The sequence below is a fragment of the Zonotrichia leucophrys genome, chromosome 19, assembly GCF_028769735.1.
Source record: "Zonotrichia leucophrys gambelii isolate GWCS_2022_RI chromosome 19, RI_Zleu_2.0, whole genome shotgun sequence".
In the NCBI taxonomy this organism is placed as follows: domain Eukaryota; kingdom Metazoa; phylum Chordata; class Aves; order Passeriformes; family Passerellidae; genus Zonotrichia; species Zonotrichia leucophrys.
The window spans coordinates 5175228-5198238 of NC_088188.1; the positions used below are offsets into that span (position 1 = coordinate 5175228).

General features: G+C 48.2%; 3 protein-coding genes across 4 annotated transcripts; 1 reads left to right on the plus strand and 2 right to left on the minus strand.

The window, feature by feature from the left end:
* Window positions 1-2374: 2374 nt before the first annotated feature.
* ALKBH4 (alkB homolog 4, lysine demethylase) lies at window positions 2375-4591 on the minus strand. Its single transcript, XM_064729109.1, has 3 exons — window positions 4469-4591; window positions 3638-3835; window positions 2375-3199 (listed from the first exon to the last, which is right to left on the minus strand). Exons 1-3 carry the CDS (start codon window positions 4589-4591, stop codon window positions 2564-2566), a joined length of 957 nt encoding a protein of 318 aa, XP_064585179.1. The 3' UTR covers window positions 2375-2563.
* Window positions 4524-21383, plus strand: LRWD1 (leucine rich repeats and WD repeat domain containing 1). 2 transcript variants are annotated; one of them, XM_064729107.1, is made up of 16 exons: window positions 4524-4662; window positions 6435-6577; window positions 8867-9101; window positions 10326-10445; window positions 11663-11815; window positions 12449-12589; window positions 13222-13563; window positions 14190-14316; window positions 14564-14673; window positions 15150-15357; window positions 16809-16881; window positions 16970-17110; window positions 17774-17868; window positions 18444-18605; window positions 19187-19311; window positions 20988-21383. In XM_064729107.1, the coding sequence occupies exons 2-16, from the start codon at window positions 6498-6500 to the stop codon at window positions 21126-21128; spliced, it is 2253 nt and encodes a 750-aa protein (XP_064585177.1). In that variant the 5' UTR covers window positions 4524-4662; window positions 6435-6497; the 3' UTR covers window positions 21129-21383. The 2 variants fall into 2 exon arrangements, with proteins under 2 accessions (XP_064585177.1, XP_064585178.1); XM_064729108.1 differs by lacking the exon at window positions 4524-4662 and adding an exon at window positions 4962-5091.
* POLR2J (RNA polymerase II subunit J) lies at window positions 21271-22923 on the minus strand. The gene is made up of 4 exons (XM_064729115.1): window positions 22820-22923; window positions 22582-22671; window positions 22319-22493; window positions 21271-21784 (listed from the first exon to the last, which is right to left on the minus strand). The coding sequence occupies exons 1-4, from the start codon at window positions 22870-22872 to the stop codon at window positions 21749-21751; spliced, it is 354 nt and encodes a 117-aa protein (XP_064585185.1). The 5' UTR covers window positions 22873-22923; the 3' UTR covers window positions 21271-21748.
* Window positions 22924-23011: the final 88 nt, after the last annotated feature.

A 23011-nucleotide genomic window follows, 5' to 3' on the forward strand; every position in this document is an offset into this window, starting at 1 on the left:
TTAAAGAGCTCATTAAGATTAGAACATCTTCATACCTTTCTCAGATTTCTGTGGTACTTGACAGTAAATTGTTAATGTTTATTTTCTGGCTTTTTTTTCTGGCTTTTTAGGAGAGAATGTACATGAAGTTTTTAGGAGTAATACTGAACAGATGGGTGTGCATTTTTTTCTAAGGATGATGCCCAAGAGGCTGTTTAACAGGTGAAAAATGTCAAAAGACTGGCACAGCAATGCCTGTGTAGTGACTAGATTAAGTTTTGGAATTCAAAAACACCAAGAAAAAGCCCTCACTTTTTGGCTCAGTATTAAATTATTTGCATTTTTTCACATTTAAGATATCAGCTAGGAAGAGCTGGAATCTTCTGGCAAGAACAGCAGCTTCCTGTATAGTTCAATCAAGGCAGAAAAATGCAGCCAGCAAATGCAGAGCACAAGATGAACTGACACTGTGTAAGTTACTGTGGCAATCTGATTCATCAGAATCCATCATCTGCTTTCACTGTGGAGAGAATGGAGCAGCAGGGATGCACACAGAAAGTGTTTTAGCAGCCTGAGAGCACAATATAAATGTAGAATTGGAGCATTGGAAATTTGGGCCAAGCATTAATGGCAACACTTTGCTGCAGTGTGCTGAGCAGAGAGCAGATCCATGGAGAGCTTTGGAACTGCAGGGTGAGGAGGATCCAGGTGCAGTGTTTGCTCTCTCTGAGACAGCCTGGGCTGGGTTTCCTCCCTGGGTGTCTGTGCCAGGCTCCTCCTCCTGCTTGGACAAAGCCCCTCTGCTCCAGGTGCTGTCCTGGGGATATTCCACTCCCAGAGCTGCTGAGCCCTGTGGGTGCCAGGCTGCAGAAAAAGGGAGAAACTGCTGCTCTCAGCACACTCCTGCTTTTGGGAGAGAGCTGGACATCACAGGATGGGTTGGCTTGGAAGGGACTTTAATGGTCATGCAGTTCCTACCCCCTGCCATGGGCAGGGACACTTTCCACTAGTCCAGCTTGCTCCAGCCAGGCCTTGGGCACTGCCAGGGATCCAGGGGCAGCCACAGCTTCTCTGGGCACCCTGTGCCAGAGCCTCCCCACCCTCACAGGGAAGAATTTCTTCCAAACACCTAATCTAGATCTACCCTCTTCCAGTTGCAGCCTATGAGGAATTTGCTGGGACAGAGCTCACTGTGAGCAGGTGTGGCCTGCCTGTTGTGTGTCTGTGTTTGCAGTGAAGAGGTTCCATCAGAGGGGATGTGCTGTGACTGCTGGAGCTGCTTGAGGACGCTCACCAGCCCACCTGGATGGAGGTTTGGAGTTTGGGACTGCCCATGGGAGCTCTGCTGGAATCAGCACTAAACTGAACCTGGCTCGTTGCAGCCCACAAAGGGCTCTGCTTGAAAAACATCCTGAGTGACCCATCTCTGGGTGAAGAGCTCCCTCCCCTGCAGAAAAGCAGAGGAGTGCTTTGCTGTGCAGCAAATCCTGTGCAGTCAGTGCCAAGGAAGCACTTTGGGGCAGAGCCCAGCAGTGCAGGGACACTGAGATCTGTCTGTGCCTCTCCTTGCCAACCAAAGCCAGGCAGCACTGCCTGCTGGTGGCAAGGTGGTGTTTTCCTGCTGCAGGTGAGACTGTGCTGAAGGAAGCACCATGTTTATTAAAGGATCACAGCACAACTTCATTTTCAAGAGCACAGAAGTTTGTTCAGAGCAGACAGATGGCCTCAGATCAGCTTCTGCTGCAAATGACTGCTTGAATCTTAGGTACGAGGCATGATTCAAACCTGACTGCTGGGGGTGCCAGGAAAATAAATGATAGCTGCCAGGGTTGCAGTCTGTTGCCCAGCTAATTCCCAAAATCTCACTCCTGCTACTGAGAGCTGACAGCAGGGTTCAGAGATGACAAATGATCAGAAAATAACACAGTCTGTCCAGGCCTTTGGTCTGATCTCTGTCCAAGCCTGAAGAGTCAGCACTGGTCCTCTGCAAATGCTGCTCTTTGGTCCCAGAAGATACAGGTCACACATGGAATTTATGATTAATCCTCATTGTTAGAGCATGAATCTTCAGCAAAGGATAATTACTTTAATTAGTTCTCAGTGTTTTGTACTGTGGAAAAATCCCTGCTTACCTTCCTCCCCTGAGACCTGGTCTCTACAGGACCTGTCTGAGGTGGGTGAGGGGATATTTGTACCCCCAGGGCTGGATGCAACATTGGAACCAGTCTGACAGTATCAAGTTTGGGCCAGGAAAGCTTAAAATCTGTGCCAGGGCTTGGGCTGAAACTGTGTCAAGGGCTGTTTGATACTCTGTTTAGTATTTCTAACTTTCTTGTGTTCATTTAAGTGTTTAGGAACTGGTTGTTTGCCTTTTTGCTACAACACAGGCAATGGATGCAACTTAAAATGTTTTATTTTGGCCTAAAAGCTCTCATTGCCCAGGAGGTTTTGAAGCTCACCCCTTTTACTTGTTTGTTAAATCTGCATTTTATTGAGCTTATCTCTGCACACACCTGAAATAAACCTCATCACACAAATTCCATACCTCATTTTACACCTCTCCCAACAAAACGCAACCCCTTGGTCACACGGGTCTCCCCTGGAAGGAAAGAGCAATTTGTAGCAGTTCTTTGCCCAGCTCCTCGTGCCTGCCCCCGGCGCAGAACTCGGCCGAGAGCTCCCTGAAGGTGATGCAGACGCGGCGGTGCTGGATGTGCCTGCGGCGGATGCCGTGCTTCCACTTGTACCGCGCATCCCCGTGCAGCACCACCAGCGACCTCTGGGGCAAGAGGATGGCCACGCTCACCTCCTTCCCCGGAACCTGCCTCGGCGACAATAGGCACTCGGTTCCCTCTTCTCCTGGATTTCTGCACGCTGATGTCTGCGTGGAAGGTGCAGGGGGGGTTAATTCTTCCTTACTGGAAATGGGAAATAATTGGATGGTGTCCTGTGAGTCGCAGGACATGGAGAGCACAGTTTGTGAGAGCAGGTTCAGGCTGACCAGGCGCTCCCCCCAGAGCCACCAGTCATCAAAGTGGGGGTCGATGGCAGAGCCCCTCTCTGGTCTGTAATCCAGGTTACACTGTTCCACAGGTAAGAAACCACTGAGCACAGCACAGGCCTTCATCTGTGCCACAATCTTCCTGCTGAAACTTGGCAAGCCAGTAAAGCTGCCAGCTTTCAGCCTTTGTTTCTTGAAGTTCACTTTGGGTCCGTAGTCCTGTTGGAAAATAAGAGGGAGGGGAAAGCTAGTGTAAAGGAAAAATCTAGGACAAGTCTTTTTGGAGAGGCTGTTCCTGCAGAGTTCTGTTCTCATCTCTTCCACTGACCTGGTTGCCAGGTTGCAAAAGGACTCAGTGAATCTGCATTAATCTCTCTGGATTTGTAAAGTAAAACCAAATCTGAACACCCACTTCTTTCCCTTGGAGATTGTGTGAACTTTAATGCTGGAACACACACCATCAAATACTGTTTATTGTAACTATCATGTATTTTTGCAAGAAGCTGATTTCAATTACAGATAATTCTTGCCATTGATTTCAGGAAAAGCTTTCAAAGGAAAACCCTTCATGAAACATCTCAATATTGTGGGTTTTAACTGAAAACAGCTTTCCTTTTCCAGAGAGATCTAAGATCAGATGTGCTTCCAAAGTCCAACCTGTTTCTTTCGGCCAGACTGTGATGGTTTCCAGTCATCTTGATCCATCAGTTCCACTATCTCACACTCTTCATCTTCACTAATGAACTCCTCCACCAGGAACACCCCTGGAAAGGGAAATGCCCAGCCAGCAAATTCCGAGTGCTCATTTCCTTTAGCTAGACCTGTTGCTGGACAGTAAGTGAAATTATCTTCTCCCTGTGGAAATATCAACGGAAAGGGGGAAAAAAGCAATAAGATATTTCCATTATTTACCCCTGCAACCTTGCTGTTGCAGCATGAAAACTGCACAGTATTCTTGAAGACAGAGTAATTTTACAGCTGCTTTTGGGGAACAGCTATTCCGTGCTCTTTTTTTCCAGCTGCAGCATCAATGTGCTGCTTGTTTGAAGCCCATTTTTTTTTCCTAGTGATGTCTTTATCCTGGAAAGGCAGGGAAGAACCGATGACCCTCAGGGCCACAGGTATAAGGAGATTAATGGTGGGTATTGCTTCAGAGATAGGGTTTGTCATAGCAATAAATGCTGAACGAGGAAAGTTGATGAAAACCACGCAGGCCACAAGGCAGAGCTGTAACAAACGAATGTGAACGTAACACGTGAGGCTCAGGTGAGCTCCGGCTCTGAGCGTTGTTGAGGCGAACAATTCACAATACCCGGGGAGGGGCGGCCACCGCTGGGGCTCTGCTCGGCCCCGTGCTGTGACCCTGCGGCCCCGGGGTCCCCGCTCCGGGCACGAGGGTCCCCCCGGCCCCGGTCCCCGCCGCCCCCCGGCTCCTCCCGCCCTCCTGCCCGCCCCTCCCCGCCCCGCCGCCCGCCCCCTCCCCGGTACCTGCGGGGGCGGAGCGGCCGGCGCGGGCCCCTCGCAGAGCAGGCAGGAGCGGATCCCCTTGCAGCCGCAGCCCGGCCCTCCGCCGCCGCCCGCCGCCTGCATCCCGCCGGTTCCCGCCTGCATCCCCCTCCCCGCTCCTCCTCCCGCCCTTCCTTCCTCCCCGGCTCCTCTTCCTCCTCCCCGGCCGCTTCCAGGTGAGGCCAGCGGGGCTGGGCGCAGGCCGCGCGGTCGGGCAGCGGGGGTGGAAAGGGGGGTGCGGGCGGACTCGCGTTCCCAGCAGCCCCCGCGGCGCGCCCGGGCTCCCCGCCGCTGTTTGGCGCCGCGGGGGACGCTGGGAGTTGTAGGCGCGGCGCGCACCCCGCGGGGGCGCCTCAGGCCGCGGCCGGCGCCGGCCCCTCGCGGTGCTCGGTATCCGGAGGCGGCGGTGACGGGCGAGGCCTCGGCCGGGGCCGCACCTGCCCCGCCCGGCCCGGTCCGGCCCTGCCCACGGGCGGAGCCGCGGCCTGCGGCCGGTGCTACCCCGCGGCCCGGAGGCCGCCCGGCGTGCGCGGACAGCCCGGCATCCGTGGCCTTGTCACCGCCGCGGCATCGCGTCCCGGGGCAGCTGCACGGAATGCGTTCAGGTCAGGGGATGCCCGGCCCTGGGGCTCCATCCCGAGAGCTGCGGGGGGCAGGAGGGGCCTATTCCCTGTGCAATAACCCCGGCGTTCGGCACCCCCGGTTACCGAATGTGCCTCTGCAGCATCCCCGGGGCTGTGGGATGGGACCGGCCGTGTCTGGCCTTCCCTGCGGCTCCTGCCCTGTCACGGCTGTGCCAGTGTGCCAAAGAGAGGCCATGGCACGTCCAGTCACTGGTGTCACATTTTTATTGTAGACAGAGATTCTGAGGGAGCTTTGGTTGAACAAGCCTGACCCTGTGCTTGGACTCTCAGGGAGAGCTCTGTCCTTTGAACAATCAAATCCCACAGAGCTGCAGTTTGAGCTGGCTTTCAGATCAGCTCTTTGTGCTTGCATACAATATTTCAGTGCATACAATATTTCAGTATATACGATATTGTGCCCCTTGCTCATCACACAATGTTGCAGGTGCTGTAGGTGTGTGCTGCTGCTGAAACCAAGCCCAAGCACAGCTCAGTGCCCCGTGTGCCCCTCACGATGTGCTGGAGTGGCATTTGGGCAGCACTGATCTAACACAGAAAGACAGGAGCGAGCCTGGCCTTGGAGCTCTGTTCTCTTTTATTTCCCTCTTGGAATCTGTGTCAGGAAGAGTGGGAAGCCCTGGACCAGTCATTTCATGGAGCTCTTTTGGCCCTGTCAGCACTGTTATTCCAAATATCAGTGTATCCCTGTCTGTGTGTCTACTGAAACATCAGCTAATCACCAACAAGACAGACAACTCTGTTGATTTTTATTTTTTATTCCTTGATGAGGAAATGATGTCCTTGATTCCTGTGTGCTTGAATTTCTGCTGGTTAATTCAGTTTTCCAAAAATTTTGGGGAATTTGGAAGTCATCAGGCAAGAGTCTGTCCAGCTGGCCAGGCCAGTGAGCTCAGTGTCACTTTTTTGGGAGAAAACCATTCACAGCAGGTGTGTTGACTCTTACTGCTGCTTCTTGTTTGAAAGAATGTTGGAATTCCTGGAGCAGAGCCCGGGAGAGGCACAAGCAGGTACCTGTGATGCTGTCCTGGTCCTGAGTGCCATCACTCATGGACAGCTTTCACCTGCAGCAAGTCTGTCACTCCAACAGCCACAGGATGTATCCCTGTTGTTCTGGAGATGGATTGGATCAGCGTGCTGAGAGCCTGTGCCCAATCCAATAAAAACCTCTGCCATGTTCATTTTAACCAAGTAAAAAAGGTGGCTTCCAACACAGCAGCAAAACCAGTAGATAACCTCATAAAAATTTTTTTCCCTCCCTTGGAGCTGTTGAAAGATTTCCTCTTATTTCCATTTGTTTTATCAAGGTAACCAGAAGACATCCTCCAGCTGACTGATTGGTGGTTCCAGCAGAGAGGTGGAGGTTAAAAATGTCCAAAATCACCACAGAACTTCTTTTGGAAAGAGCAGTTCCAAGATCCACGAGGCTCCGAAAGATCGAGACGCTCAAGTAAGTGCAGACAGGCCCATGGAAAATTCCAGATTAATTCAACCTGGCAATGGCTTTTTATCTGTGTGTCTATCTTCCCCTAAACATTTTTTTACTTAAATGAAGAGAGCATCAAAGCACAGAGCTGAGAAGGCATTCCCAGTGCAGGATCAGTGAGCAGTGGTGGCACTGCTTTCGCTAATTGGTTATTGGCAGATGTCATCTTTTTTTGCCATTTCTAGTGTATATTTGCTGCCGTTTTTTCAAGGCTGGATCCCAATTTCCTAACCCCAAGGTTATATCCTTACCCCCAAAATTCTTGCATTTTTTCTAGCAATTTCTTAATGTGGATAAGAGAATCTTCCAGCATGGATTTCAGAGGGTTTTTAAAGTATTTTTGGCATTATTTCCCTTCCATTTTCCTCTCCCTCCATCAAGTTCCACCTCTCCTAAACCCAGTTATCCCACTACCTCAAACATTGCAGAGGGAGAGAATAAACTCTGAATCACTTAAAAACCATTAAAAACAGTTTTGTCACTCAGGTCCTTGACAGAGATCATTGCAAAAATGTGTCCTTGCAAATATTTAACACAGAGCTGGCCAATCCAAGTGGGTCAGCTGGCCAATTTCTGGCTGGCATCTTTGTTGTTTTTGTTGCTGAAGTCAGGAGGTTTGGGTTTCACATGTACTCCTTAAAGTTATTTTTTTCAGTTTGCCTTGTGCTAAAGTAATTATTTTTAGTGAGAAACATCAGTTAATCACCAAGAAGACAGAGAACTCTGTTGATTTTTTTTTTCCTTGATGAGGAAATGATGTCCTTGATTGGTGTGTACTTGAATTTCTGCAGTTCCTCTGAGTGTCAGCTGCAATAATATCAATAACAGAGTGGTGGGGAGATGTTTGAATTCTGGATTTTTGGACTGTGGCTTTCTCCATGCAGCTCTGTACTGTGATGTGTTTCAGAAAGTCTTTGGGGAACACCATTGAGTTTTTATTCCCCAAAAGGACACCACAGTCACAGCTCTGCAGCCAGCTGGATTGTCCTCAGCCTGTCTTACCAGCTCTGACTGGCTGGCTACACTTCTGAGATGGCAAGTGAAGGAGAAAGGATCTTGCTTTCTGGATTTATTTGTCTCATTTATTCACACTTCATTAATATCTAGAAGCTTATTTTTTTAACTGGTCATTAGAGAAAGAGATTCTGTTTGTTAAAGGAACCCAAACTTGTGCCCTCAAGAGATGTTGGCTAGAAGCTCCCTTTGGAGCTCACCTGAATGATCTAAACAAATATAAATGACCCTGCTTAAATTATGCAGTTTTGACTTTCTTACAGAGAAGGGATATTTCTTTTCCCCTCACCAATATTGCACCACTTCCCCTTTCAGGACAAAGTTCTGTTTTGGTGGCAGTTTTGGGATTTTGTTAGGTGAATTTCTACATTTACCATTGGAAGTTTTTGCAGCAAAACTCACTATAAAAGAAATGGAAAAACCACTTTTTGTCAAGTTTTTTATTTGAAAACAGCCAGATTATTTGGGAACACACTCTGCACTTGGCATGAACTGTGAAATAATGACTGCAGTGCATTCTATGGACTGGGTACACTGAGGGTGCTGTGTCTTGAATTGCCACAGCTTCTCTTGTTGGATCAACATTGCACAGGAATAAAATACCAAACCTTTGAGAGGTGTAGTAATTTTTTTAATATACAATAAGAATTTTTCTGGTGATTTATTGCTCCCAGCCAGCTCAGTAACCCCTAGGAGATGATCTGAATTGCAGGTTAATTGTAGTTTGGCAGACTGAGTCTCTGATGGGGGCTGTTAGTTCAGACACATCAGCTGTCCCACACTGTGCCCACAATCCAGAATGCTGCCACCAGTGTAGGAAATGGATTTGTAAAGAATTCTTAAAACTTGATAGAAAGTTGATAGGTTGAAAAACATTTATAAAGCATTGTAACTAAGAAATAAGTTTTTGATGGAATGGTGTTGAGTTTTACATCTCTTATGTTCTACTATTTATTGAGATTAATAATAGAATAAAACTTTATAAAACACTTTTTAGTTATTTAAACTTTATAAAAATTTTAAAAACTAACAAAATGGTGCTTCCATTGTGAGGAAGTGATAACTCAAGAGATAGTTGAATTAACCCTAAAAAAACCAATGGTCAGCTGTACCCAGGGAGTTGTACTGGACTGAGATGCCACCAGGTGGGACTGTCTATGCTATGAAATCAGCATTTGTTCCTCCAGTGAGCTACAGATAGTTCATGGTTGGTTTTTTTGTTTTTTGTTTTGTTTTCAGCCTGTCCAAGCTGCAGTTGAAGACTGGAGATTTAGACCCGCGCTTGTTTTCCCGCCTGAGGCACCTGCAGAAACTTGATCTCTCTGATAATTTACTGGACAAATTTCCCAACAGCCTCACCCTGCCTGATCTGCGTGTCCTGAACTGCAACAATAACAAGCTGGAAGATGTGACTGCTCTGAAACAGTTCCCTCTGCTCGAGGAGCTGACCTATGAGAACAATGTGTACTTGACAGTGAGTTACCCCCCTCCTTCCATTAAACAGAAACAAAAACAAACAGCACTTGTGCAAAGTTCTTATACATTGTTCTTGGGCAGCAAGTGCGAGGGCATTTAGAGAGCAGCCAGCCTTTGTGTGACTTTTAACCACTTTGTGCCACTGCTTCTCAATCTGCAGAGGTGACTTGCCCAAAACCACTCAGATATTAAAATCTGTGTCCTGATTCTCTAGGCCAAAGTCCTGTCTTAGGTGCCTTATCAGGTACAGTACCTCATGCTCATACTAAAAATTTTACTAGTGTAAAATACAGGAATGACTGTGTAGAGAGGTTCTTAGAGAAACACAGAATCACAGAATGGTTTGGATTGGAAGGAACCTTAATGCTCATCTTGTTCCACCCCCTGCCATGGGCAGGGACACCTTCCATAACACCAGGTTGCTCACAACCCCATCCAGTCTGGTCTTAAACACTCCCAGGGATGGGGCAGCCACAGCTTCTCTAGACAACCTTTGCCAGTGCATCACCACCCCCACAGTAAATTTTTTTCCTAATATCTAATGCTAGTTTTATATTCTAATATCTGTATTAGTTTTAGTGCCCTCTGTGCTCTGGAAAAGAGCACAGACTGGGTCCTCAGATGAGGGTTTAAACTTGGTGATTAGTCTGGTTTAGGTTTTATCTTCTCCCAAGAGGATCTGGTGACAAGTCAAACATCCAATGATCTATAAAAGTCAAACATCCAAAACTGATTTTATTTGTGCTGCAAACTGGCATCAGCTACTCACCATCCCCACATATTTATTTGTTGTTGCACACTGTTAGTATGTGTGTGGCTGTATGGTGAACTATCTGATCCAAGGAATTCCTGCTGGAATTCCTGGACTGGAGGCAGGACAGGCCTTCCCCTGTGTTAGAGGTCAGGGATATGAGCAGAGCTCCCAGCCTTGCACCCAGGCCCAGCAGATGAGCAGTTACACAGCCCCCACCTTGTGCTGGGTGTTAGCACTGCCTGGGGGCTGGGCAGCTCTGTCTGCAGTTTAAGATCCCAATTCATAAAGAACATGAATTCACACCTAAAATGTGAAATTGAAGTTGAAAATCCTGAGGAGATTTTATGAAATTACTTTCTCTTACTAAATATATTATTCTCATATAGGCTGTATTTTAATCAAGGACTAAAGGTAAAGCATGTACCACATATATAAATTTTGTAACTCCAGTGTTTTTTCTCCTTCTAGCTCAATGATGACTATAAAGTAATGTTTCTTTTGCAAAATCTTCGTCTGCTCAATGGCAAGGACATAACCAAACTGGCCAACCATGTGAGGCGTGTCAACAGCCACAAGCTCACCAGCAAGGTAAGGTGTGGGATATTTCCTTAACCTCTAAACACCCCAAAAATAACTAAATCCTGTGCTCAGTGTAGTGACAGAGCTGCAAACAAGCTTCAAGTGGTTTGCAATACCTGTGGTATGATCTGAGCCCAGCCTGCAGAATGGGCCACCCAGGAAATGTTTCACAGCTGCTTTCTCTGCTCACTGCTGGCATCTGCTCTACCTGCTCTGTGCAAGCAATTTGCCTTTGGTTTAAGTGACAGGAGCAGGGCCAGCCAGGTCTGTGTCTGATCCTGTAGTTTTTCAGGTCACTCTGATCATCATTCAGGAATGGGAGAAGCCTGGTGCTGCCAGAACAGCTGCAAACACCTCCCCATCTAATTTAAGTTACTGTCCAGGCCCCAGGAATAGGGAGCACAAAACCAGGCTCTAAATAATCCTGCTTTTTCCAGCATTCACCAGGAACAAGAATTTTTTCTTTCTTCTTCAGTTGTGAATGTTTAGAACTCTATTTTCACTCATTTGTCTACACAATTTAGCTCCTGACAGATTGTCTCCACAAGGCATCGTTGTGATCTTGAGCAAAATTATTGTTCAATTATGAAAAAGGTTTGGTTGGCTGTTTTTTTTATGTATTACTACTCTTACCATTTGTATTCTAGTTAATTATCTTCTTAATCCCTTCTGTGTAACAGTAGAGGAAAACTCAGATCCTGAAAACTGGGATGAGTTGTGCTGAGTGTTGTCTGCATAAATCCTGTGAACCTCAAAGCCTCCTGTCCCAGACAACTGATCATGGTTGGCTGTTTAATGAGACACCAAACACTCCCCTGTGCTGTTCTTTTTGTGGTGTCTCTGCCCTGGTGTTATTTGTACCTGCCTGCCCAGTTCTTAGTCCTGTGTTTCAATGTAAAAATGTCTGTTGGGTCCAAATGCTGATGGATGTGTTACTGCCCACCAGAAACTCCAGTGGAAAACTGTGCTGGCAGGTGAGCATCCTGTATCAGCAGCCTTTTGGAGTCCAGCTGTCTCTCCAAATGGGTCCATGCTGACAGTGTCTGCTCAGCCACACTCACTCCAGCTTGCTACAGAGGAACTGACTTTCTGCTTAGCTGAAGTGGTCATTTGAACATGAATAAATAAATTAAAGTGGTTCCATCACGTGGGGTTGGCCACTTCTTAAATGCTTTCACAAGTTCTCTCGTGCTTTTCTGTTGAATAAACTTAGTCTTTCTGCCTAGGTTACTGCTCACTGGAAAAAATTCTTCAGTGACCAACTCCCTGAGAAATACACAGCTGAGCAGGTGAAGTCCATCAAGAAGAAGTTCCTGAAGTCAGTGCAGACCAACGTGGTGTATGGGCCCAGCTCTCTGAGCGAGTTCACCCGCTGGCGGGTAGGTGACATCCCAGGCAAGGACCCTGCTCCTGCTCCTGCATGGGCTGCAGTGAAACACTCCATGGATTTGGGTGCTCTTGCTGACAACTGGTATCATTTTTCTCTTTCTTCACTGCTTTGTTAAGCAGTTACCAGGTCTAAATGTGCACCAAGTTGAAATGGCTGTCATTAAATATTATTTTTTAATTCATAGGCAATAGTGATACTTGTACTCATTAATCAGACTGCAGTATCCTTAATACTGAATTATTTGCAAATTAGTTTAATAGTAACTTTTATTCTTGATGAAAGAGTAAAGACAATGACAGAAGTGTAGTTACCATTTGTTTTATTTGTTTGTTCATACATACAATTGAGACTTCCATCCCTCCTTTGTCTTGTTGTTATTGCTGTGCTGTTGTTTCCACAGCTGTGTACTCTGAATGCCCATGACAAAGTGAAGTTCTTGGGTCATGTAATGTCAGCTGGGAACTCCTCCACCGCTTGTGAACTTCACACAGAATAGTGGGAGCAGATATTAAAACCTCAGCAAAGCAGCTCTTTGTGCCATGATACATCAGAGCTTGACATGCTGTGGCTCTTTTGTCATCAACTTTTTCTTTTTTAACATATCCACATATTTGCTTCCCAGGTGAAAATGATTGCAGAAGAGTTTCTGGCAAACTCACTAGGTCTGGAGTTAAATTCTGATTCTGAACCAGAGGAAAAGACAGATGAGGATGAGGAAGAAAGCACAGAAAGCCCCAGGGAAGCTGCAGAAGAGGTGGCTCCGGTAGGTGATGTTTCCAGTTACATTAGCAATGTTCTGTTTCCTGGGAATTCAGCAGCTCTTGTCAGTTCACATTTATGACCCTTTGGTAACCACAGGGGCAGTCTCAGGCTCCAGCCTGTATCCCACAGCTCAGGTTCTTCTTTACAGCCAGATTGAAGCTTTCCCAGAAATGTGAAGGTCGAGTTGCTCCCTGAGAGAGCTTCCATTCTCACAGGGACCAAAAACATTGCATGAGTGCAGTGCTACTCACTCCACCTCTCCTCTAGGAAGAGATATTTTAATTAGAGACCTGGGCTGATGCCTGGCCAGGCTCTGCTGGTGTTTGCCTGCTTGGAAATGGCTGCAGACTGAACCCCTGTGGTCCATAGACCAGATTTGTTTTTCTACATTGAATGTAAATTGCAAATAACTGAGACAGGGGAAGGGAGCTGAAAAGGAGGCTGGATGTGTGGTTTTCATTAGCTTCTGCCTCTAGGAACCCTGCAGCTCTGGGCTGTCTGATTCCTGGAACCCAGTCTGTAACTGTGGGAGGATACTTGCATTTGAATAATTAATGTCTTTGACTTACAAATTATCTGCACATCTCGTGGAAGCTAAAAACCTTCTGTAGAACCTGACAACATGCTTTACAGGTCACAGTAACACCCAGCAAGAGGAAAAGAAATCATTCAAAATCAAGCCCTGGAAACAAGAGGTCCAAGACCCAGGCAAACACCGAGGAGGAAGCTGAGGTTAATCCCAGAAAATCCACTCATGTGGAGGATGACCCAGCTCCTGATAAACCAAGAACATCAAACCAACCAGCCAAGGAGGCAACCCCTGAGCAGGGAGCTGAAGGGACACAGAAGAATGGAGAGCAGCTTCCCAAGGGGCAGAGCAACAGAAGATCCAGTCAGATGACAGGGGAACAGAAAAGCCAGGAGCAGGACAGCAGTGTGGTTACCTTGACCCCTGTGAAGAACTCCAAGCGCAAGGTACATCCAACAGCCCCCTGGGACTGGCTTGGGGCCCCTTGGTTTAGAGTGGGAGGAGCTGCCTTCAGGTTTCTTCAGAGCTCTGCACAGCTTGGAGCTCATAGTTGGCCAAATATATTGTGAGTTTTGGTTTGGATTTTTTTTTTTTTGTCATTGTTTTAAATCTCTCAGAGGCATCAAGGGAGAGGAGGAACCCCCCCAGGAGAGCCCAGTGGATCCCCTCTGGGGGATGGATGGACCAGCGCTCCGAGGTGGTGCACTGCAAACCTGTGCTTAGAAATGGGACTGGCAAGCCTTGCTCTCAGCTCAGGGGCTGCATGGGGAAAGGTTTCCCCCTCAGCTCAGGCCAGTGGGGATCTAAAGGGTTTTCCATGTTTCTCTGCTGTAGGAAATGGGGTTCTCTGCTGGGGTCTGCTGGGCACATCTTTGCTAAACAGTTCCCTGCTGCTTTAGGAGTCTTGAGCATTGTGGCACCTCAGTCTCTCCTGTTCTCCATAGCACAGACAGGCTGAAAAATACTTGAGTTTAACTCAGATTGCTGTGTTCAGCAGAGGGTTCTGTCAAGGCAATCACAGTCAAACTGTGTCAGGGGAATGAATTTTCTAAATGTGGATGGTTTATTGTAGGAGGATGTCAGTGCAGAGCCATTGCATTTTCTTCAGTGTCACAGTAAAGGCAACAGCCGCGAGGATTTTAAAACGCAGCTCTGGTCCTGTGTCTTCGAGCCAGTGATAGACTCTGGAGCCAGGAAAGGTGAGCTCTTAAAGAGGTTTGCAGGATTCCCAGAACCACCTGGCTCTGGAATCCCAGCAGACTCCATGCCTTAGACCCCTGCTCCTTCTAGCTGTAGTCTCCGTTGTCAGGAAGAGATTTGCTTACGTAAATTCTCCTTTCACTTTGAAAACAGGAGACTGAGAGAGCATCAGGCAGTGATAAGCTGCAGTCTTCATGTGTTATCTCTGAACCTGGGAACTTCTCACTCATTATTTTCCTCTTTCAGATCCCATTGTGAGCTCCTCCAGAACCGTGGCAACCTGTGGAGGGGAATCTGTCTGTCTGATCGATTGTGAGACAGGGACAGTGCTGAAAAAGTATAAAGTGGCTACAGAGGTGGGTTACAAGTGGGAAGGGTAAGCATTGAATGGGAATACCAGAACCTGTGATAATTACAATACCACAATCTGTAATAATTACTATCTGTGATAATACATATTGCAAAGAGGTCTGAAAGTGTTAGTATGGACAGATGTTAAGATGAAAATAGATAGTAAACATTGTTTCTTATTCTTTTAGCCTGGTTTGGGTTTATTTTTTTATTAGTTTAGGAGATCAGCTAGCCTGCCAGTCCTCACACAGATGTGTCTGGCTGCTGAGCCTGCTTGACAGCACAGAGGTATAAAATCCACTTTCTGTAGTTTATGCTCTTCTGAGAGCTGTTTTGAGTTTTGATGCTCCATCTTAAATAGTTGTGCCATTCCACCTGAGTAGAACTTGTGACAGTTGTCTTTTCTCTGAGCTAACAGCCACCACCCTGCTGGCTGTTCTCTGTTCTCTGTCACCCCAGCCTTGTTTTCCTTGTGTCCCAGGAGTTCTTCAGCGTTGCATGGACAACCCTCACGATGGTGCTCAGCGACAGCCGCAAGAAAGCTCACAACATCCTGGCAGCTGCAGGGAGGAGAGGCATTGTCAAACTCATCCACGTGGCTGCTGACTTCTGCTATGGAGAGATAAAGGCTCACAAAAAGCCCATTGCCACTGTCTGCTTCAGCCCAACCCAGGACACCCACCTCTTCAGTAAGTCTGCCTCAGAATCCCTGGGTTTAGTTGTGATGTGGAAAAGTCAGGGCTTCCTTAACAAGGGGAATTGTCACCAGGGCAGGCAGGGACACAGGAACAAAAGGCATGGACAGGCATTTGGGAGAGAACATTGTGACTCTCCTGTGACAGCAGGAACAGCTTGTTTCAGCCAGAGCCTGCCTCTTTAGCTGAGGTGCAGCAGCTCCTGTTTCTCCCTTGGTGGTTCTCAGGGTGGCTGTCACACACATTAGCCACAAACAAGCCCAGTAGTGGATCTGTTCCACAGGGATGAGTAAGAAGAATGGCAGAGCAGGCAGCTGGGAGCCAGGCAGTGACAGGGCTCTCCTGCAGCACAGCAGCCTATTATGGGCTGTGGGGTTTCATTTTATCCAACAATGTGCTTAATTTACTTTGATTTTTTTAATGTGAACTCTATGCCTCGACAGAGATTTCTATTCAGCTCCTGATGTCAAGGAGAGCTTTGCCACACACAGAGGCTGTGGCTCATGGACTGGTAATGAACCATCATGTTACAAATTGTAACTGCATTGTCAGGCTGTACAGTGAGCTGGGACAGAGCCATTCAGGCCACACCTGCACCCCACAGCACATTGTTTCTCTTGCCTACAATTACCCACATCCTGGAGTGGTTAAAGTGCTACATGAACCATTAAAAGTGGAATTTTTTTTAGAATAGGGGATACTTTTCAAGAAGAAGCTCAGGAATGCCAAAAAGCAGAAGCAGAGGAAAGGATTAGGAGGGTGGTGGAAGGGATAAGGAGGTTGGTAGCACAGCCATTTAATGGTGTGGACAGCAAGACTCATTATATTTCGTAGAAAAATTTAGAGTAATTAAGGGAGATTCTTTGCATCATCTCTGGGGAGGGGACACCAACAAACTCTGAATTTGAGGGTTGCCATCTGATGAGGGTCCAGGTTATTCAGAGTAATCTGTTAGAACTGTTTCTGCTTCCAGTGTATCAGCTTGGTGACATGTTTCTCACCCTCTGTGAGTGCCTGACTTTCCCACTGGGAGCTGCTGTGGATGTGAACACAGTAAGCCATGGATATGTGCCATAAAGTGATGTTTGCCTGAGAGTAGAGGTTGGAGCTCATATTTTAGATTCCACTAGAAGCCCTGACCAGAAACAGGCTCAGAGGGCCATCAACTAAAGACCTTGTGAAGCCACAATTCAGTAATGGACACCAGGAAACAAACTGCTTTATCTGCCCCTCTTAGAGCACAGGATAAGAACACTAAACACTGACTGTGCATGTGTGACAGTGTTGGGAAATGCTGGGCCAGGAGCCTCAGGGACTGTTGCTGTGCTTTAATGAGCTCTCTGGAGCCTTAGAGGGTGGCTGTGACTCAGGCAGAAGTGCCAGCTAGCAGAGAAGAGCCAGATGAGCAGCAGTGTCACTACCTGCTTCTCTTCTGTGTCCCACAGCTGCATCCTATGACAAGCGAATTGCACTCTGGGATATTGGGATTCCAGACTGTGACTACAATTTCAAAGCAAGGTAAAGGTTTAAAAACCAGATGTGGCCAGTCCAAGAGCCTGTAACTATCACAGCACCACTTAACTGCTTGTTCTCTGCTTTTTTTTAGCCAGCTGCTGGTGCTGGAAGCGGCCTCAATCCCCCTCCGGATTGCCCTGGTCCCCACCTGCCCAGAGCAGTACCTGCTGGCAGGCTGTGAAGATGGCTGTTTTGCCTGGAACATAAAACTGGATAAGGGACAAAAAAGCAGGTGAGAACCACAAGCTGGGAATGTGCATTTGCTTTCCAGAACAAAAAGGAGTAGTCCTAGCAAAGGTTTGACTTCTAACTGAGGAGGTCTGAGCAAAAGCAGCACATCCTACCAAACTTAGAACATTCTCCCCTTCCCAAAGTGGCCAGAAAAGAAATAGGAGCATGATGCTCAAGGACTGTTCAGAGCTTATATTAAAGCTGCAGGTGTTGCAGGCTGCTTTGCAGGAAGGCTGGCAGGAGTGTAATCTAATACCCCAAAACTTAAGGGTGTGTCATCTCCAGGCAGTGTAACGGAGTGTAAACTTTTGGATCCATTTCCAGTCTCACAGTGAGGCCTCCCCTGCTCCTGGGACGTGAGGTAACTCAGGAAACTGGGACCCTGTGGGAGCTCAGGACAAAATTATGAGGAAGAAGCAAGTGAAGTCATGCCCTGCTGACAAATATCCTGATGCTGATGGAGTGCAGCAATCTCTTGAGCAAACAGACTTCTGCTGTATTAGTAAACTCAAGTGACCAAAAGTGTAAACTCAACTGGGAATTCACCTGAGCTTGGCAAGAGATTCACTAACACACAGATTTCCTTCTGGGCTCTGCAGCCAGGTGCCCTTTCACTGCTGGCTGTTCAGGACTTGGCTGATTTCACCCTTCCCCCCTGCTCTAGGCCTTTTGAAGCCATATTCCAGTTTCCTAGTGAGGAGAGCTTGACAACATCTCACAGGGTTGACGGTTTGGCTTTTCTCAATGATGATGTTGTTGGTGAGTATAAACACAACAGCACAATCCCAAAAACAGTGGGGCACTTCAGCATGTGCAGGGTGAAGCCAGCATGACAAGCAGAGGGGCTGAAAGGGGTGTGACAGCCTCTTCAGCTTTGGGGGGCTGCACAGGATGGAGTTGTCTCCCAGTCACTTGTCTTTCCCAAAAATGTGCTTAGAGTGCACACCCATGCTTGGACAGGACCAGAAATCAGCTGGACACATCCCTGAGAGCACACATGGCCAAGCACTGCCAATGTGGAAGGGGGGAAGAGTCTCTTTCTGCTCAAGGGCTGGTGGCAACAGGATATTTTTTAGGGGAACTGTGGGTTTCACATCATGGGCTGGCTCCTTCTGAACAGCTTATGCTTGTTCTGCAGCTCAGGAACATAAGCATAGCACTGAAAATCTCTCTGCAACCTCCAATTATCCTGAAATAAGGTGAAACAGGTGCAAACAGTTGCTGCTGGATCAGATCCCATGGCTTGAAATCCATATTCTGGATTGACCACCTCTGTCTCACTGCATTTTGCTTCCCACCAGTTGCCACAGCTTCTCCCTTCCTTTCTTCCCTAGTTTCCAAGAGCTCCAAACCAGGATGCATATACTTGTGGAGCTGGAGCAAGTCTTTTGATGCCAAGGGAAAAGGATGCCAGAGGACAATGTCTGCAGTTATCCTGGCTGAGCTGGAGTGGTCCACAACAGACATGTCCTACCTGACACTCAGCACCTGCCCAGGTAGGAGCACTCATTTCCTGGGGCCATGGCTCTCCTTTGATCCATGGGAGCAGCCTGGAGCTGGAGGCAGAGGCCTGGGATTTCAGAGCTCTGCTCTCCCCCCTGCAGCTCTGCAGTGCAGCTCCAGCAGCAGCTGGGTGGAAATAACAGTAATAAATAATTACAGCTGCACCTTCTGCCTGATCAGGGGGGACAGTTGAGGCTGGGGGGTGTTTCTTGCACAGGTTTTCAAAGCACAGAGTTAAGGGCTGGGCCCTGTGGAGCCACTGGGATGCTGAGTGGGCAGGGATGTCACACACTGGGCAGCTGGGTTTGGAGACTGACAAGGCACAAACCAGTCAGCACTTCCCAAAACAAAGTCAGGAGAAATCCCAAAGCATTTAGCACTAGCTTTTCTACAGAGAGAGCTGGTTTATCTTCGAATTAATTCCTTTACAATAAGGTAAATTCATATTTTTGTGCCAATAAGGGAATTTTGCTGCAATATGGCACCCTCCATTGGGATCCTGCAGCTGTCCTTTATAGCAGAAAAGACCCCCAGCTCCACACTCATTTCCCAGCTTTTTCTTCTGCTCTCACAGCAAAAGAATACGTGTTCTGTGGGGATGAGAAGGGCAGTGTGTGGATGTACAACCTCTCCACCTACACCACGGGCTGGGGCTCTCCGAAGGGAAAGCGCTCGGAGCGGAGGATCTCCCCCACTCAGGTAGGGCTGAGCTGCTCTCTGTGCCTCCCTTCAGCTGGTCCCAGAACATGCCTTGTGTTTCCACAGCTGACCCTCACAAGCAATTAAAAGTAATTTCCAGGGTGTGGCCAAGGCCATTCACTAGGGACAGGAATGAGAAGCTGCAAGGCAAATCTGTCACCCCCTGTAGCTCCTCCTAAAACAGCCCTAAAAAAGTGGTGAGGAGCACAAATCACAGGTGTGCAGGCACCACATCCCCCAGGGAGGGGAGGGGAGGGAAGCCAGAGTGAACATTCCCTGGCAGGAAAGGCCTCACTGCTTCCCTATGCTCATTCACCCTTTTCTTGCCCAGTATTCCCTCTGGAGACAATTCTCTTTTGGGCAGTCACTGTCCCCTTACCTGTCCCTCTGAAAGGACAATCACAAACACTCCAAAGGCTCTCAGCCACTGCTCTGGAGCCACATTAGACAGAGTGTTCCATTATTTCTTCCCTGAAAGGGTTATTCAGGTATGAGAAGGGAGTCACCATCCCTGGAGGTGGCACTCTGAGCTCTGCTCTGGGTGACAAGGTGCTGCTCAGTCACAGGCTGGCCTCAATGCTCTGGGAGATCTTTTCCAACCTCAACAATTCTGTAATTCCTCAGGGTTTTTGGAAATGCATTGCCAAGCCACCAGAAATTCCCCTGGGGCTGAGATGCAGCTGATTTCACTTCTGCATGAAACCCTGGCCCTTTAGGAATATCCCACAGCTCCTCAGAAGCAGGAAGAGCCTGTGCCTCAGGATGCCCAGGTCCCCATGTCCCCCTCAGCCATGTCCCCACCCCTCCCACAGATCCTCTGGGGCTGAGGTGCAGCTGATTTCACTTGTGCACCAAACCCTGCCCCTTTAGGAATATCCCACAGCTCCACCACCATCAGGAGAGGTCTTTTCCAACCTCAACAATTCTGTAATTCCTCAGGTTTTTTGGAAATACATTGCCCAGCCACCAGTAATTCCTCTGGGGCTGAGGTGCAGCCGATTTCACTTGTGCATGTAACCCTGATGCTCAGGAGAAGGAAAACCTGTGCCTCAGGCTCCCATGTCCCCCTCAGCCACATCCCCACCCCTGTGCTCTCCCACAGATCCTCTGGGGCTGAAGTGATTCCACTTGTGCACTAAACCCTGCCCCTTTAGAAATATCCCACAGCTCCAGGAGCCCTCAGGAGCAGGAAGAGCCTGTGCCTGAGGCTCCCATGTCTCCCTCAAACATGTTCCCATCCCCTGTGCTCTCCCACAGCTTCTCCTGGGCTGAGGTGCAGCTGATTTCCCTTGTGCACTAAACCCTGCTCCTTTAGGAATATCCCAGAGCTCCTCAGGAGCAGGAGGAGCCTGTGCCTCAGGTCCCCATGTCCCCCTCAGCCATGTCCTCACCCCTGTGCTCTCCCACAGATCCTCTGGGGCTGAGGTGCACTAAACCCTGCCCCTTTAGAAATATCCCACAGCTCCAGGAGCCCTCAGGAGCAGGAAGAGCCTGTGCCCCAGGTCCCCATGTCCCCACCCCTGTGCTCTCCCAGATTCCCTCACAGATCCTCTGGAGCTGAGGTGATTTCATTTGTGGACCAAACCCCGCTCCTTTAGGAACATCCCAGAGCTCCTCAGGAGCAGGAGGATCCTGTGCCCCAGGTCCCCATGTCCCCTCCCTGTGCTCTCCCACAGATCCTGACGTGGCCGGAGCTGCGCGTGAACGGGGAGCAGCCTGCTGAGATCCTGGTGAACAACGTGGTGGCAGACCCTGCCTTCACCTACCTTGTTGTGCTGACCAGTGTGAACATTACAGCCATCTGGAAGAAATCCTAGTCCCCTGTGCCACTGCTCCACCCCCGTGCTTTGACCTAGTGCAGTATTAGTGACTGTTCCCCATGTGCCCATCAACGTTTTCTAGAGCAGCTTTATGTGCCAGATGGAGAAAAAAAAAAACAAAAAACAAACAAGGTAAGAGTTTGTTAAACCCATCAGATCATTGTAAACATCCGGTTCCTTTTACTGTAAGTTTTCACAATTTGTGCATTTGTTTTATAGAAATGACACTTAATAAAACAAAATACCAGTTCAGCTGGCAGTGCCTGGATTTTTTGGCAGGAAAAGCAGAGAGTTCATGTCCAGCTGTCACTGAGCAGCTTCTCATGCTGGAATCCTACCCACAGCAACCTCCCCAGCAGCCCAGGACAAATATTTGCCTTAAGGCTCCAATTAGAAAACTAAAAATCACTTTAATGACTTATCCACCAAATCCAACATGACATTTATCCTCTTGGCAAAGTGCCTGTTGGCTATGAAAAAAAAATTAAAAATATTGCTGTCAAAAATAAAAAAGAAGTGGGACAAAGGGGTAAAATATTTGCCATGAGTGATGGTTTAAATATTTCATCCCGTAACAGACACGTCATTCTGCCTCAGAAGTAACAGTCTGCTCCATTTTACTCAATTCCTTCTTGTTTGTCCTTAATTGCAACCTGGAAAGCAAAAGGAAAAATACACATGCTTAGACAGGAGTTGTTACTGAGCTGGAAGTTGGTGTTTAATCATCCCTGACTCTTCTGTGAATCACAGAATGTGAATGGATGGAATTCTGTGAATTCCATCTTCTGTGAATCACAACAACCCACAATGGAAATCTCTACAGCAGCCAGAAAAAGAATACTGGAATTAAAATCAACACTTATTTACAAATTGGTGCCTTTTCCCAGCAGATCAGAGGTACTCAGTCTGAGTAATATTATATCTTAGGATTCAGGGGCTGAATCAATAAATAAACTGAGCAGAAGTGATGAGAAGTGAAAATACAGGGCCAGAGTTTTGTCGGGAGAAGTAAAAAAAAAAATGAAAGAAAAAAAAGTACTTAAGAGCAGCAAGGCTTTGACAGCAGCTGAACAACACAAGGAGGGTGGCTTGAATTAATTCATAAACCTAAATCCAGCAGCTTTGAGACACACACCAACATTACAACAAGGCCAAAGAGTTTTCCAAAAGGAAAAGAATCCCCTTACCCTGAACCTCTCCTCCAGGAGGGAGAGCTCACTGATCAGGTCTGTGATGGCATTGGTGAAAGCCTCCTGGGGGCTGTAATCTGGCGTGGTTTGGACACGGATGATGATTTTATGTTCCAGAGGGTGTGGGACCTTGTACCCTGCAAACAGCACCTGCGGGTCTTTGAGCAGCTGCCTGGAAGGGAATAAAAACCCCGAAGAGTGAAAGGAAGGGCGGGAAAACACCAAACCTTCCCCGAAATCTCCTCCCCGCCTGAACTTACGACTTGATGATGTTGCCGAGCGTGTGGTCCTCCTTGTTGATGGTGAACAGGCAGGCGTTGGGCACCTTGGTGTCCTTGTTGATGGTGATCCTGGGGATTATGGGATACAGGGATGTCAGCGAGCCGTGCGCGCTATAGAACAGCGGGGAAAGGCCGGGGCTCCCCCCTCCCAGCTCTGATTAGGGTTTAATTCGTCGCCCCCCGGGTTTAATGAGCCGCCCCCCGCGTATCCCCTCACTTTTTCTCGCCCTCGAAGAGCAGGAAAGACTCGAAGGCCGGAGGCGCGTTCATCCCGCCGTTGCTATGGCGGCCGCTTCGCTTCCGCTACGTCACTTCCGTCATCTCCGTGCTCCTGGCGGCCCCACAGCGCCCCCAGGCGGGCGGGAGGACCCGCTGAGGGCAATGGCGGCAGCGGCACCGAGCACAGCGG

What these genes read in the sequence shown, in the direction of transcription:
- ALKBH4 (XM_064729109.1), bottom strand. Translation starts at nt 4,591, where the DNA reads ATGCAGGCGGGAACCGGCGGGATGCAGGCGGCGGGCGGCGGCGGAGGG. An exon ending in CGGCCGCTCCGCCCCCGCAG is followed by an intron (nt 3,836 to 4,468) that starts GTACCGGGGAGG and finishes ATATTTCCACAG; the next exon opens with GGAGAAGATAATTTCACTTA. An exon ending in AGTCTGGCCGAAAGAAACAG is followed by an intron (nt 3,200 to 3,637) that starts GTTGGACTTTGG and finishes ATTTTCCAACAG; the next exon opens with GACTACGGACCCAAAGTGAA.
- LRWD1 (XM_064729107.1), top strand. Translation starts at nt 6,498, where the DNA reads ATGTCCAAAATCACCACAGAACTTCTTTTGGAAAGAGCAGTTCCAAGA. An exon ending in GACTACAATTTCAAAGCAAG is followed by an intron (nt 16,882 to 16,969) that starts GTAAAGGTTTAA and finishes GCTTTTTTTTAG; the next exon opens with CCAGCTGCTGGTGCTGGAAG. An exon ending in GATAAGGGACAAAAAAGCAG is followed by an intron (nt 17,111 to 17,773) that starts GTGAGAACCACA and finishes CCCCTGCTCTAG; the next exon opens with GCCTTTTGAAGCCATATTCC.
- POLR2J (XM_064729115.1), bottom strand. Translation starts at nt 22,872, where the DNA reads ATGAACGCGCCTCCGGCCTTCGAGTCTTTCCTGCTCTTCGAGGGCGAG. An exon ending in CTCTTCGAGGGCGAGAAAAA is followed by an intron (nt 22,672 to 22,819) that starts GTGAGGGGATAC and finishes CATAATCCCCAG; the next exon opens with GATCACCATCAACAAGGACA. An exon ending in TCCTGGAGGAGAGGTTCAGG is followed by an intron (nt 21,785 to 22,318) that starts GTAAGGGGATTC and finishes TTTGCTTTCCAG; the next exon opens with GTTGCAATTAAGGACAAACA.